At 43.5% G+C, this 15193-nt stretch overlaps 2 protein-coding genes across 3 annotated transcripts; both read right to left on the bottom strand.

Annotated features, from left to right (window-relative positions):
* Positions 1–583: 583 nt before the first annotated feature.
* LOC112215388 (PPARGC1 and ESRR induced regulator, muscle 1) lies at positions 584–9402 on the bottom strand. 2 transcript variants are annotated; one of them, XM_024374399.2, is made up of 5 exons: positions 9223–9402; positions 4680–5831; positions 2150–4649; positions 1228–1344; positions 584–906 (listed from the first exon to the last, which is right to left on the bottom strand). In XM_024374399.2, exons 1-5 carry the CDS (start codon positions 9346–9348, stop codon positions 797–799), a joined length of 4005 nt encoding a protein of 1334 aa, XP_024230167.1. In that variant the 5' UTR covers positions 9349–9402; the 3' UTR covers positions 584–796. The 2 variants fall into 2 exon arrangements, with proteins under 2 accessions (XP_024230167.1, XP_024230158.1); XM_024374390.2 differs by having other exon boundaries at positions 585–906; positions 2150–5831.
* Positions 9403–10707: 1305 nt separating this feature from the next.
* Positions 10708–13218, bottom strand: LOC112215401 (RING finger protein 223). The gene is made up of 2 exons (XM_024374411.2): positions 12818–13218; positions 10708–11858 (listed from the first exon to the last, which is right to left on the bottom strand). Exon 2 carries the CDS (start codon positions 11823–11825, stop codon positions 11109–11111), a length of 717 nt encoding a protein of 238 aa, XP_024230179.1. The 5' UTR covers positions 11826–11858; positions 12818–13218; the 3' UTR covers positions 10708–11108.
* Between the last annotated feature and the right edge of the window lie 1975 nt (positions 13219–15193).

The raw sequence follows: 15193 nt of genomic DNA, 5'->3' as shown, positions 1-15193 counted from the left end.
AGCACGGGGGTGGCAGCATCATGTTGTGGTGTGCTTTGCTGCAGGAGGGACTGGTGCACTTCACAAAATAGATGGCATCATGAGGGAGGAATATTATATGGATATATTGAAGCAACATCTCAAGACATCAGTCAGGAAGTTAAAGCTTGGTCGCAAATGGTTCTTTCAAATGGACAATGACCCCAAGCATACTTCCAAAGTTGTGGCAAAATGGCTTAAGGACAACCAAGTCAAGATATTGGAGTGGCCATCACAAAGCCCTGACCTCAATCTTATAGAAAATGTGTTGGCAGAACTGAAAAAGCGTGTGTGAGCAAGGAGGCCCACATACTTGACTCAGTTACACCAGCTCTGTAAGGAGGAATGGGCCAAAATTCACCCAACTTATTGTGGGAAGCTTGTGGAAGGCTACCTGAAAAGTTTGACCCAAGTTAAGCAATTTAAAGGCAATGCTATCAAATACTAATTGAGTGTATGTAAACTTCTGACCAACTGGGAATGTGATGAAAGAAATAAAAGCTGAATTAAATCATTCTCTACTATTATTCTGACATTTCACACTCTTATAATAAAGTGGTGATCCTAACTAACCTAAAACAGGGATTTTTTACTAGGATTAAATGTCAGAAATTGTGAAAAACTGAGTTTAAACGTATTTGGCTAAGGTGTATGTAAACTTCCGACTTCAACTGCAAATGGTTGTTCGTGTTTCTACGTTGTATGAAACTCTTATGACACTCCTATGGACCCAAGTTAAAATGTCTGGAAAGGGTTCTCTAGAAGCAATAGCTATATATCATGCCTTATCTTCAGTTGAATCATTCAGATCTCCAGCTTCCCTTCTCTTCACCACGTAGCGCCGAAGGTACTGGATGGCAGATATGGCACTCACATTTGCCAGCAGAGCTGAACAATTGTTCAGAGAGATTTGTTTACATAATTTGAAACCTGTCTCGCAATTATACCAGTCCGGTCCAAGCTCTGTTTGTGCTACCTTGGTAACTCATTGTCCGGCCAATGTTTGGCATGGCAATTCCACAAGGAGTTGGCAAGTGCAGAAACAGACTGGCATCCTGGCTACAATTAGACATGAGTAATTGACTTATTTATATTCTGTTTTAATACCCAACAAATGTATAGAATAAATACAATAAAACATTGATATAAAAACCAATGATAATTGATGACAGTGCTTTTTAGCAATAGTAAGCGGTTCTATGGATTTACCTGCTTTCCATGTATCTGCAGCCATTGGATCTGCTGACCTCAGTACCCAGGAGGCAAAGGCAATACAGACCAGACACATGTCAGACTGCTTCAGTGAGAAGAGGATGCCATCTTTCTCTACAGGAGGGAAAACACATGTAACTGAGATGGGTCAATGAAAATACATTACCTTAATACATAAAATGTATTAAGGTAATGTACATAAAATGTACATAAAATGTATTAATGTACATAAAATGTATTAAGGTAATGTACATAAAATGTACATAAAATGTATTAATGTACATAAAATGTATTAAGTATTATGTATAATGTACATGTAACTGCCATAATAAAAGAAACATCAACATAGTGTCTTAATAGGACGTCGGGCCACCACGAACCAGAACAGCATAGATGGCATAGATCCTACAAGTGTCTGGGACTCTATTGGAGGGATGTGACACCATTTTTCCACAGGAAATGTGTTGTGTGGTTGATGGTGGTAGAAAACGAGGTCTCGGGCACCGCTCCAGAATCTCCCATAAGTGTTCAATTTGGTTGAAATCAGGTGACTGAGAAGGCCATGGCATGTGGTTTACATCGTTTCATGCTCATCAAACCATTCAGTGACCACTCGTGCCTAATAAATGGGGGCATTGTTATCCTATGGGGGCATAGCCATGGTAGGCAAAATAATGGCCTATCCAGGATTTTTATACATGACCCTAAGCATGATGGGATGTTACTTGCTTAATTAACTCATAACCGCACCTGTGTGGAAGCCCCTGCTTTCAATATATTTTGAATCTCTCAATTACTCAAGTGTTTCCATTATTTTGGCAGTTACCTGTATGTGTATAAGAATAAGAGTATGTATGTACACAATGTGTGATTGTATAGGTAAAGGATCAACCATCTCACATCACTAGATAATACTTACTTGACACTGAGACGGTTGTCTGTAGGCTTTTGAATCGTCTCTGCTTCTCTGAAAGCTGTCTGAAGATCTGGTGTCCGAGTTGAATGACCTCAGGTGGAGGAGGGGAGATCCTGGTTGCCTCATTGACTATTGTATCAGCTTGGCTGCGTGGTGTAATGGGAGGGGGCAAAGCCCTCTGAGCCTGACCCACAGCTGGAGACATCCAGGCACCAGACCTCCAGCACCAGCTACTGCTAGTGCTGCCCATTCCTGGGAAGCGGATCCTCCTCAGGGAGAGCAGGCTCTTCCAGTTCCCTGTCCAGCCTCTCTGGCTGTAGAAGTGGGTGTTTTGTGGGTAACCATCTGGGGCTGCAGAAGCGGACGAGGAGAAGGACACAGCCTCTTTGGCCTGGATGTCGGAGCGAGTCACCACTCGGATAGGGGAGCGGTCGTCCTCCTCGGATTCGAGATATGTGTCTTGTTGTGGGAAGAGAAAATCTTCCAGTTCGGGGGACCTGAGGTCTCGTGCAGGCGAGCGAGAGCAGGAGAAGATGGGGACTGGTTCTCCTTCACCATGCAGGGACTGCTGGACCAGGGGAGGGAATAACACTCCAGCTCCGTACTTAGAGAGAGAGTAGTCATAACAGCACTCAGCCACTGACGTAGACATAAGGGACTCGTAGACAGAGAGGACATCCTCTGTGAACAGGTACTCGTATAGTTCTGGAAAGGTGATTCTGTAGCGCTCGTCCAGTATGTCTGTATTGGGTAGAATTGGGGAGGGCATTCGGCTGATTCTATCAATCACTGCAAGAACAGTATTCTCCGCAAAGTCTAAGTCCTGACAGCTGTTGAGAAACTTTTCGGCTTCCTCGAGCATGTCCTTTAGCTCCATCTCGACCTCCAGAGCTTGGGCATTGCGCATGTCTTTTGGCCTCATCTCTATATCCAGACCTTGTACAATGGGCATGTCCTTTAGCTGCATCTCGGCCTCCAGAGCTTGTACATTGTGCACGTCTTTCAGCTGCATGTGGACCTCCAGAGCTGCTTGTGCATTGCACATGTCGTTCAGTTGCTTCTCGACATCCAGAGCTTGGGCATTGCGCATGTCTTTCAGCTGCGTCTCTACTTGGGCTACCTCCAGATCTTGCACAATGTTGAGCATGCTTCTGCTCTTCCTAATCCCTTTCAGGCATGTAGCTTCTGGGAGGAGGCTGGTGCTGGAGATACTGTCTTCGTTGGGGATGCTGTCTTCAGAGGAGGAGGATAGTGCTGCAAGCTCCTCACAGTCAACAGGAGTGGCCAGGCCAGTACTGGAGTCTGTTTCTTCCTGTGAGATGGCCCCTGAGCAGGGAGACTCTGATCTTCTCCATTCGAAGTTCCCAAGCTCAGGGCTGGGGATTGAGCTAGTGCCGAAAAATGGCATGTACTCTTCGTCAAAATCGGAGAAGGTAGAGAACTCGCAACTCGAGCGGTCTGGCTTGGGGGAGTCATCGTTGTGTGTGAAATAGTCAGAGTCTGCGGTATCGGAAGTGTCCATTAGTGAGCTGTCTTGTGAATAGTATTCCTCAATATCAGTCAGGGAACTGTTCAGCATGTCTGCGTCTGTGACTGTGACATCAACACGTGCACTGTCAGATTCCTGAGGATGGAGGGTCTCCTTCGGGGGAGATGGGCTTCTGCATACCCTGAGGTGCAAAATGTCTTTAATCGTCAATTTTTCCATTTCATCCCAAAAAGCAGAGATGGCATACACTGGGCGAGTAGGGTCTGATGCATTATACGATGTTTCAGGGTTTTCTGTTGGTGTCACTGTTACTTCGGGAAGAGGAAGAGGAGGTTGATCTTCTGAAGTGTTCGTCTGTGGTAAATGTTCCCAGACTGTAAGTGGCTCACCAGCTCTGTGTGCTGGTGTCTCATTAGTCAGGTGGGAGTCAGGGCTGTGCTTTGAATCAGCCGGCACTGAGCTTCCCTCTGACATTATAGGGTTACTGTTACTGTGACCAGTGGAGGGACATGTTCTGACAGACTCGATGTAAGCCTGGTCAGTTGTGTTTTCATAACCTTCACGTTGTGACAACAAGGGGCAATTTAGACAGTCTTCCTGAATTAGTGGCTGTGAATTAGCAGTAGGGGTTTGTAGAGGAAGAGAGGCGGAGAGAGTGGAATCTATCTCACTGGAAGGTGGGTTAGTATCCTCCATTTCTGTGGCTGAGACATACTCCTCTTCAGAATCATAGCTGGTGCTGGTGGTGTAAAATAATTCCCCTTCCTCATTCGAGTACACAGACTCAGAGCGGTGAAGTGCAAGTAATAGGTGTTGTAGTTTGGATAATGGATGGTCTACTGACCTTTTTAAGCCAACGGCTGAGCTGTAATTTTCCTGTTTGTTTTCTTCTATAGACGACTCTGGGTCGAGCGCCTCGGTGGAGTCATCCCTCTGAAGGGGCGACTCTGTAGAAATATTCACGTCTTCACTGAATGATGATGAAGAGCTTAACTCTGAAAAGAGAGCGGGTAACTCCGAATAGCTTACATTTATTTTGGGAAACTCTATATAGACTTCTCTATGATAATTATTTGGCAATGTGTGTGTGTCTGGCAGTGGTTTTAACTTATTGCATGACTGGGTACTAAACTCATTCATGGTCTCCTGTCTGTTAGATTCCTCCATTCCGTCTATATCTATCTCTGACTCACTCTCAGGGGGAGGGTCTGGCCCCTCTGAGGTGTGGTGGCCCCGTGGGACTGAATTCCTACAAGTTTTTTTTTTTCTTCTTTTTTTTCTCACCGCGGTGGCAGCATGCACTCTGTGAGGCGCTTGACTTTCGTTCACGGTCACAAACCAGCGCTCTTTTTCTTCCCTTGGCGCCACAATGGCATGTCTCTCGCATAATATAGCTGTTTCTGTGTGGCACAACAGCTGCTCCTGGCTGATATTTTGGCCTGGATACAGGTCTTGGTGTGGCAGTGGAACAGGCTGTAGGGAGAGGGGTGTTAAGATGTCATGTAATGTACCAGTGCCACCTTCGCTTGGCAGCTCTCCGTCGAATCCTTTGATATCTGAGACATCACAGGCTCCAGAGGGGTCACTGTTAGCTATGCACTTGTTGCTAGAAGATTCTGGAACTGAACCCAGATTTTTTGTTATGTCCTGGTTCCTAGAGGTCTCTTCTGTGTTCTGCTCAGCAGTCTCTCCTGGGGTGTCTTTTACCAACTCTGTGGTGAGGCTGTTTTCTTCAAAGTACCCAGATTCTCTGTTTTCTCCATAGTAGCCAGAATCTGATTCTTTCTGTGCATGGGGGGAGTTGTCAAAGACCCTGTCCAAGAGAGCACCACCCTCTTCCTCAGTTAAGCTCAATGGATCATTTAGTTGTGTTTCTTTAGAGCCACTCTCACAAATCTTTACAGGCAGGTCTGTACAGATTAAATCCTCTCTGAGGGTAGCCTCAGATGGGATGGCAGTGTTTGGAGCTGCATTCTGCTGCCGGGGGTCATCTTGGACATTGCCAAAGGCTGGAAACACTGGGCACACAGAATCCTCTGGTTCCTCATCACTGAGGCCCAAGTCGTCTGAGCCTGCAAGCTCGGGCTGTGGCAGGGAGCATTCCTCACTCTCCTTATAGAAGCTGTCCCAGTCCCACTCCGCTATGTGCACACTGTGGTCTAAGTCATCCATGGCAACCTTCACAGGTTCCTGCATCTGTAAACAACACAACATTTAAGGGCGTCAGTTAAAATGTCAAAGTTGAAAGGTTATAGAATCCTTTACATACAGTGCATTTCGAAAGTATTCAGACCCCTTGTCCTTTTCCACACTTTGTTGCGTTACAGTCTACACACAGTACCCCATAATGACAAAGTGGAAACAGGTTTTTAGAAATGTTTGCAAACTTATTGTCACGCCCTGACCTTAGAGAGACGTTTTATTTCTCTATTTGGTTAGGTCAGGGTGTGATTTGGGTGGGCATTCTATGTTTTCTATTTCTTTGTTTTTGGCCGAGTGTGGTTCCCAATCAGAGGCAGCTGTCTATCGTTGTCTCTGATTGGGAATCATACTTAGGCAGCCTTTTTCCCACTTAATGTTGTGGGTAATTATTTATTTTCTGTGTGTGTTTGTGTGCGCCACGGTTGTGTCACGTTCGGTTTCTGTTTACCTGTTTTTCTTTGTGAAAGTTTCACTTTATTAAAAGATGTGGAATTACATACACGCTGTGCCTTGGCTCATGACAGGGAGTTTGAAGACAGTGAGCGTCACACTTATTAAAAATTAAAAACAAATACCTTATTTACATAAGTATTCAGACCCTTTGCTATGAGACTCGAAATTGAGCTCACGTGCATCCTGTTTCCATTGATCATCCTTGAGATGTTTCTACAACTTCATTGGAGTCCAACTGTGGTAAAGTTAATTGATTGAACATGATTTGGAAAGGCACACACCTGTGTATATAAGGTCCCACAGTTTACAGTGCATGTGATGTCAGAGCAAAAACCAAGCCATGGAATTGTCCGTAGAGTTCTGAGACAGGAGTGTATCGAGGCACAGATCTAGGGAAGGGTACCAAAAAATGTCTGCAGCATTGAAGGTCCCCAATAACACAGTGGCCTCCATCATTCTTAAATGGAAGAAGTTTGGAACCACTAAGACTCTTCCTAGAGCTGGCCGCCTGGTCAACTGATAAATTGGGAGAGAAGGGTCACTCTGACAGAGCTCCAGTTCCTCTGTGGAGATAGGAGAACCTTCCAGAAGGATAAGCATCTCTGCAGCACTCCACTAATCAGATGGAAGCCACTCCTCAGTAAAAGGCACATGACAGCCTGCTTGGAATTTGCCAATAGGCACCTAAAGGAAACTCAGACCATGATGAACAAGATTCTCTGATCTGATGAAACAAATGTTGAACACTTTGACCTGAATACCAAGCGTCTTGTCTGGAAGAAACCTGGCACCATCCCTACAGTGAAGTATGGTGATGGCAGCAACATGCTGCGGGGATGTTTTTCAGTGGCAGGGACTGGGAGAGTAGTCAGGATCGAGGGAAAGATGAACGGAGCAAAGTACGGAGAGATACTTGATGAAACCTGCTCCAGAGCGCTCAGGACCTCAGACTGGGGTGAAGGTTCACCTTCCAACAGGACAACGACCCTAAGCATACAGCTAAGACAAAGCAGGAGTGGCTTCGGGACAAGTCTCTGAATGTCTTTGAGTGGCCCAGCCAGAGTCCGGACATGAACCCGATCAAACATCTCTGGAGAGACCTGAAAATGTCTGTGCAGCGACGCTCCCCATCCAACCTGACAGAGCTTGAGTGGATCTGCTGAGAAGAATGGGATAAACTCCCCAAGTACATGTGTGCCAAGCTTGTAGTGTCATACCCAAGAAGACTCGAGGCTGTAATTGCTGCCAAAGGTGCTTCAACAAAGTACTGAGTAAAGGGTCTGAATACTTACAGTGAGGGAAAAAAGTATTTGATCCCCTGCTGATTTTGTTCGTTTGCCCACTGACAAAGAAATTATCTGTCTATAATTTTAATGGTAGGTTTATTTGAACAGTGAGAGACAGAATAACAACAACAAAAATCCAGAAAAACGCATGTCAAAAATGTTATAAATTGATTTGCATTTTAATGAGGGAAATAAGTATTGGACGCCTCTGCAAAACATGACTTAGTACTTGGTGGCAAAACCCTTGTTGGCAATCACAGAGGTCAGATGTTTCTCGTAGTTTGCCACCAGGTTTGCACACATCTCAGGAGGGATTTTGTCCCACTCCTCTTTGCAGATCTTCTTCTTTTTTCCCTCACTGTATGTAAGCTGCTTTTGCTTTGTGATTATGGGGTATTGTGTGTAAATTGATGGGGGAAACAATTTAATCAATTTTAGAATAAGGCTGTAACGTAACAAAATGTGGAAAAAGTGAAGGGGTCTGAATAGTTTCTGAATGCACTGTATTCTCACTTGGGGGGGAGAAGTGTGCAAAACAAATTGAAAGTAACCTAAGGCACATGCTGTTACAGTATGACACATATTGTTTATGCATCTTTTACTAATTATATTTACAGATATTTATCTGAAGATGTAATGAATACTTTTAAGGAAACGATAAAATATTACTTTTTTAAATTGTTTTTTTTTTGCAGTGTCTGCAAGAAGTGTTATTTTCTACATGTTTTATGTTGCTCCGTAAATCAAGCACAATGCCGTACAGAATATTTTGAAAATTATGATTGTAAACGGTGCCCTCGTGCCATTTCAGACATAGAACTAATGTTTTGATTTGTCTTGGGGTGTTGTTGTGATGAACTCACTGCCCTCCCCTCTTGCTATATGAAAGCGGACTCTAGTTCAAGCAGTACCTTGTCGAAATCTACACCCGGTAGATCAGTTCATGTAAAAATGTTATGGGCTAGTATGCGTCACAGAAACATGGCAGTTGCAGTTCCATAACAGACCCCCCAAAATACATCATGGCCCTACTCCTGGAAAAATGGTCATGTGATCAGAGTTGGGCAACGACAACTGTAACCTTCCACCTACAATATCACAACATACTATGCATACTGGAAACATCTCAAGGTTAAAATTCTATTAGCGTGTGCAATCTATGTCAGACATATTGTAACTCGCCTCTTCACTCTGCATAAACTTTGGCATACAGTCCATACCCATATAAATCCTAATGTGGTCCAAAATAAATACATTCGAGTTAGCGTATCTTTTGTTTTCACATACATAAAGATATGATTCATATGCATTAAAATCCACTTCATGGAAAGAGCTTTAGCCCGTCCAACTCTTCAAAGTCAACAAGTTCAGATACCATTCAATGTATGCTGTTGAGGCTTTGTTCTGGTTTGATAGACAGCTTTTTATAATGAAACTAAGTCAGAAATGTGCAAAAAATGTGCAAAGGACACTCTGAGGCCTTGTAGGCTAGTGGTAACTTTTGTCATAAGCACAACACGGGTCCATAAGTAGCATTCTAGCATTCAGTAAGAAGGATGGGAACTGTATTGTAGGCTACAGTATGTGTGGTGTAGGTATTCCATGCTGATATGTTTAGTGTCTGTTCAGCAAGAATGGCCTCCTACCTGTGGGATGAGTATAAAGTCTCCAGGTTCAGCTTTTCCTGCAGCAGTGACATGCTGTGTGTTTGTCCTCCTGCGTCCGCCTGTCCTTGCCTGTGGTGTAGCAGAGTCAGAGTGGGGCCTAGCCATTCACCACATTATAAATAGACCTGTAACGGTGTGTCTGTCTCCTGGTCACATGTAGGGCTCTGCTCGGGTCCGGACGCCCTTCTCATCCCCCCCACACCCTCTCCCATTCTTTCTCTCCCTCCCAGAGGTGTAACATTTCAGTGCCTTAAATAGAAGCCCTCTGAAGTGGAAGAGGTAGGATAGGATCAATATAATTACCTATTACCTTACACAATAACAACAGTGAGCATATTATATCTAAACAGAGGCAGTGATAAAGAGGGGACCAGTGTGTGTGCAGACAAGTTGATATGGTACACCTGTATTGAGAGTTATGTCTTCATGAACAAACCATTATTACATAGATATCTGGTAGCATGAGGTGATACACTGAACAAACAGACCATTTGATAACATAGTGCTCTTAAGAAAGTTGCTTAAATAGATGAACATGTGTGTACAGACAGACACGACAAGTTGATTGCACAGACAAGAGAGCAGAAATAGAGGTGTACTGGTCTTTATATAAGGAGGTACAGTATAATGAAATAGCTGTGTGTCAGCTGATTGAAAGTAATAAAATGTGTAAGTGTGAATGTGAGACAAGAGTAATACGTGCATGCGGATTAGGTGTGCTCATGTGATGATCACCACTCAAGACCATGAAAATACCAAGATGCCACTGTCTTTTCCAAAGAACCCACAAACCAAACACTAGGGGCTCTATTCATAACGCATCACGGAAGTTCAGCGTTACAGCGTGATTGAAATTTAAAGGCAATGTTCCCGCTTTAGCAGAGACTGCATTCATGGAAAACACTGCATATGTCGTATCAATTGGAAATTACCTTTACATTTATATTGCGGAATCTGTAACTTTTTCATTTTTTTATATAACAATTTATTTAGCGTTACAGATTTAATAGAGCCCTAGGTATCTCTGCATCTGCAGAGAAGAACGAGAGAAACTCCCCAAATACAGGTGTGCCAAGCTTGTAGCGTCATACCCAAGAAGACTCGATGCTGTAATCACTGCCAAAGGTGCTTCAACAAGGTACTGATTAAAGGGTCTGAATACTCATGTAAATGTTATATTTCAGTTTTAAAATGTTTATAAATAAAAACCTTTTTTTGCTTTGTCATTTGTTTTTATGTAATTGAACCTTTATTTAACTAGGCAAGTCAGATAAGAGCAAATTTTTATTTACAATGACGGCCTACACAGCCAAACCCGGACGCCGCTGGGCCAGTTGTGTGCTGCCCTATGGGACTCCCGATCACGGCCGGTTGTGATACAGCCTGGATGTCATTACGGGGTATTGTTTCTAGATTGATGAGCAAAAAAAACATTTCATACATTTTTAGAATATAGCTGTAACGTAACAAAATGTCAAGGGGTCTGAATGCTTTCCGAAGTCCCTGTATGTACAAAAAGTGCTGTGATTTCTAAACGGTTCACCCGATATGGATGAAAATATGCTCAAATTAAAACTGACAGACTGTACTTTAACCTCAGTCATTGTGTAATTTCAAATCCAAAGTGCTGGAGTACAGAGCCAAAACAACAAAACATGTGTCACTGTCCCAATACTTTTGGAGCTCAATGTAGCCCATTTAGTAATTGAATAGGATCTCTATGGCTCATTTGAAGTCCTTTCACCAGGAGAGCTAGCTTGTCTTTCAGTCTCATCCTTCACAGTCCTGCTGTGCCAGTCAGAGTCACCTGCGATAATAAGGTGCCCCCAGGCCCTTTGCTGCACATTGGGTCTCCCCTCCTTATCTCACCGTAGCAGCTGAGTGATGGTGGAAGCTGTAGAGGGAGTAGGGGTCTGCCCCACAGTGGCTGGAGCCTTGCTTTTCAAACAACGAACCGATCCTGTACTAAAGACACACTGCAGCGGCCACATGATGACACACACCAGCATGACCAGCAGCACCACGAACAACACCAGCCGCTTCCAGTCTGAGAAGAAGCTACAGAGGTATCGTCTGCCCCAGACGCGTCTCCCTTGTTCAGCCTCAGTCTGTCTGGACACAGCATCCTCCTGGATCCTCCCAATGTCGATACAGATACAGGTGGAGGAGCCGACAGGGTGGAGGGGGTCAGGGCTGCCGAGGCTGGAGTAACACAGCTTCTTCCCCTCCATCCACACCCTCTCCTCCTGCTGCAGGTGGGTGGGGAGCCTGCCCAGAACCTCCAGGCTTGTGAGGAGGGCAGGGGGACCGCTGGCGGGGATGGAGGTGGGGTGCCTGCAGAGGGGGCAGGGGATCTGGCCCCCGTCCTGTTCCACAGACACGGCCATGACCCGGGTGACACACTCCAGGCAGAAGGTGTGGGTGCAGTCCAGCAGCTTGGGCGTCTTGAAGACATTGTCATAGGTGTTGAAACAGATGGAGCACTCTGGCTTGTCCCCACCGGAGGAAGAGTCCGACTCCTGCTCATCTTCCTCGGGCACTGGGTCCAGGGCCTGGATGTGCCAGACCTTGGTGACCTCCATGGTTTACTCTCCCTCTGGTTTTCTGATACGCACCTACAGAAATAGATGCCCAAGATGACAGTGACTGTTTGAAAACGTTTAAGTTGGTGTCATGTTTTGTTTGCACACCATGAAGATTAAGAAGGGATAATCTTAGGTCTGATTAGCCTGTGTCAATTTGACTAAAGGTTTTGGCACATTGATTCCTTGAAGGCAGTACAATACCAAAGAAAATGTCTCTCTTCAAATATTAGACAGTGCTTTGAAATACACATCATAGATTAGACTGTTTGTTCACTTTCTTCATGTCTTGCTTCTCTTATCTTTTACTGAACATGTTTTCAATTGAGGCTTTTCATTGATGCAACTATGCCAACCAACCCTTAAACATTATTGTCTCTTTGGTTGTATTTTAAACATTTACATTATACTTCATTACACATTTACATTGTCTTGTGTCCTATAGTCTGTCTTAACCTTTTTGGAAAGACATTATGTGTTACGTTGACAATGTAAAGGAAACATCAGGGGAAATGGAAAAAAAATGGAAAGTGTTACAGAAATCCCAAATCCCCATTTCCTTATTGATCTGGTTAGGTCCTTGAGTGTAGCCAACAGGTGAGTGAGGTCTTTGTTAACAGCCCAGAGGGGAGGTGACAGGCGTCATTTTATGTCCAGCAGATTAATCATTAACTTTACATTCTACTTCCTGACTCTCCCTTCCTTCTATATATGGAGTAGCATGGGAAGCTCAAACATCCTTATAACATTTTAAAGATTATTTCCATCAGTTTTACCAGTGACTGTCAGGTATCAATTTACAGTATAGAGATGTTTTTAGCTTGGTAGCAGCTTTAGTTTAAAATGTTAACATGCATTAACATATCATATTAGGAGAAAGCTTTCTTTGTGACTTGCTGCCAATGACATCTCACAACAACATACAGAGAGATAAGGAGGATCGAAATGTGTTATCATTACCATTCCTTTCAAAATAGTAGTATAGTCCTTACCTGTAGGGAGTGGTATTAGTAGTAGTTTTGATTCAATGTCTGTTGTATTTCCAGAGGAGGTGCTTTTTTTGTCCAGGGGGCAGTATTTGGCCAACTGATGGAGCGTCAACAGATATGACTTTTCTCTTGTCTTTGTGATCCTTCAGGTAATAACTCAGTCACTCCCTCTCCCTGCTGTCTACGAACTAACAGTGGAGTCTCACCTACACCTGCAGTGCTCACAGGCTTGTCTGGAGAACAGGAAGGAGGTGGGAGGGAATGGAAAACACTTACTCACTCCTCTCTCTCACACACACACACACACACACACACACACACACACACACACACACACACACACACACACACACACACACACACACACACACACACACACACACACAAACATCTTGCCATGTAACAGTGACAAAAGATTTGATAAAGTTTGTTTGATAAACCTTTAGTAGGGAGTGAGTCTTACTGTAAAAATACAGACCTCTTCCTGGTATGACATACTATAGTATGGGTGTGAATGGAAACATAGGGCCTAGCTCATATAGTATTACCCATTCATGATAAAAAAAAACATACATCGGCTTGAATTTGACCATTGGGCTGTATGTTTGAGGGACATACAATACCAGTCAAATGTTTGGACATACCTACTCATTGCAGGGTTTTTCTTAATTTTTTACTATTTTCTACATTGTAGAATAATCGTGAAGACATCAAAACTATCCAATAACACATATGGAATCATGTAGTAACCAAACAAGTGTTAAACATATCAAAACAGATTTTATATTTGAGATTCTTCAAAGTAGCTACCCTTTGCCTTGATGACTCAGCAGGGGTGGCAGGGTAGCCTAGTGGTTAGAGCGTTGGACTAGTAACCGAAAGGTTGCAAGTTCATATCCCTGAGCTGACAAGGAACAAATCTGTCGTTCTGCCCCTGAACAGGCAGATATCCCACTGTTCCTAGGCTGTCATTGAAAATAAGAATTTGTTCTTAACTGACTTGCCTAGTTAAATAAAGAAGAAAAGAATGACAGCTTGGCATTCTCTGGAATGCTTTTCCAACAATCTTAAAGGAGATTCCACATATGCTGAGCACTTGTTGGCTCTTTTTCCTTCACTCTGCAGTCCAACTCATCCCAAACCATCTCAATTGGGTCGAGGTAGGGTGATTGTGGAGGCCAGGTCATCTGATGCAGTACTCTATCACTCTCCTTCTTGGTAAAATAGCCCTTACACAGCCTGTGTTGGGTCATTGTCCTGTTGAAAAACAAATGATAGTCCCACTAAACCAGATGGGATGGCATATCGCTGCAGAAGGCTGTGGTAGCCATGCTGATGAAGTGTGCCTTGAATTCTAAATAAATCACTGACAGTGTCACCAGCAAAGCAACCCACACCATCACACCTCCTTCTCCATGCTTCACAGTGGGAACCACACATGCAGAGATTATCCATTCACCTACTCTGTCTCACAAAGACACGGCGATTGTAACAAAAATCTAAAATTTGGACTCATCAGACCAAAGATTTCCACCGGTCTAATGTCCATTGCTTGTGTTTCTTGGCCCAAGCAAGTCTCTTATTCTTATTGGTGTCCTTTAGTAGTGGTTTCTTTGCAGCAATTTAACCATTAAGGCCTGATTCACAATCTGAACAGTTTATGTTGAGATGTCTGTTACTTGAACTCTGTGAAGCAGTTATTTGGGCTGCAATTTCGGGGGCTGGTAAATCTAACGAACTTATCCTCTGCAGCAGAGGTAACTCTGGGCATTCCTTTCCTGTGGCGGTCCTAATGAGAGAAGGTTTCATCAGTTCGCTTGATGTTTTTTGTGACTGCACAAGTTCTTGAAATTATCCGCATTGACTGTCCTTCATGCATTAAAGCAATGATGGACTGTCATTTCTCTTTGCTTATTTGAGCTGTGCTTGCCATAATATGGACTTAATCTTTTACTAAATCGGGCTATCTTCTGTATACCACCCCTACCTTGTCACAACACAACTGATTGGCTCAAACTCATTAAAGAAAGAAATTCCACAAATTAACAAGGCACACCAGTTAATTGAAATGTATTCCAGGTGACTACCTCATAAAGCTGGTTGAGAGAATGCCAAGAGTGTGCAAAGCTGTCAAGGCAAAGAGTGGCTACTTTGAATCTAAAATAGAAAATGTATTTTGATTTGTTCAACACTTTTTGGTTACTACATGATTCCATGTGTTATTTCTTCACTATTATGTGAATGAGTAGATGTGTCCAAACTTTTGACTGATACTGTATTTTAATACATCAGTATACCCAGGGATGTGAACCAAAACATACAATGTCTTACTACTTCACCAGTCAGAAGATCAAAACACTTTATACAACCATGTGTTTA

This window comes from Oncorhynchus tshawytscha, linkage group LG02 (assembly GCF_018296145.1).
Source record: "Oncorhynchus tshawytscha isolate Ot180627B linkage group LG02, Otsh_v2.0, whole genome shotgun sequence".
Taxonomy (NCBI): domain Eukaryota; kingdom Metazoa; phylum Chordata; class Actinopteri; order Salmoniformes; family Salmonidae; genus Oncorhynchus; species Oncorhynchus tshawytscha.
This window is presented reverse-complemented; position numbering and strand designations above follow the sequence as displayed.

Bases quoted from the DNA above. Each gene is read 5' to 3' on its own strand.
- LOC112215388 (XM_024374390.2), bottom strand. From the start codon at position 9,348: ATGGCTAGGCCCCACTCTGACTCTGCTACACCACAGGCAAGGACAGGC. The intron at 5,832-9,222 runs GTAGGAGGCCAT...TGTTGTTTACAG, and splicing joins ACTTTATACTCATCCCACAG to ATGCAGGAACCTGTGAAGGT. The intron at 907-1,227 runs GTAAATCCATAG...ACAATTGTTCAG, and splicing joins TGCAGATACATGGAAAGCAG to CTCTGCTGGCAAATGTGAGT.
- LOC112215401 (XM_024374411.2), bottom strand. From the start codon at position 11,825: ATGGAGGTCACCAAGGTCTGGCACATCCAGGCCCTGGACCCAGTGCCC.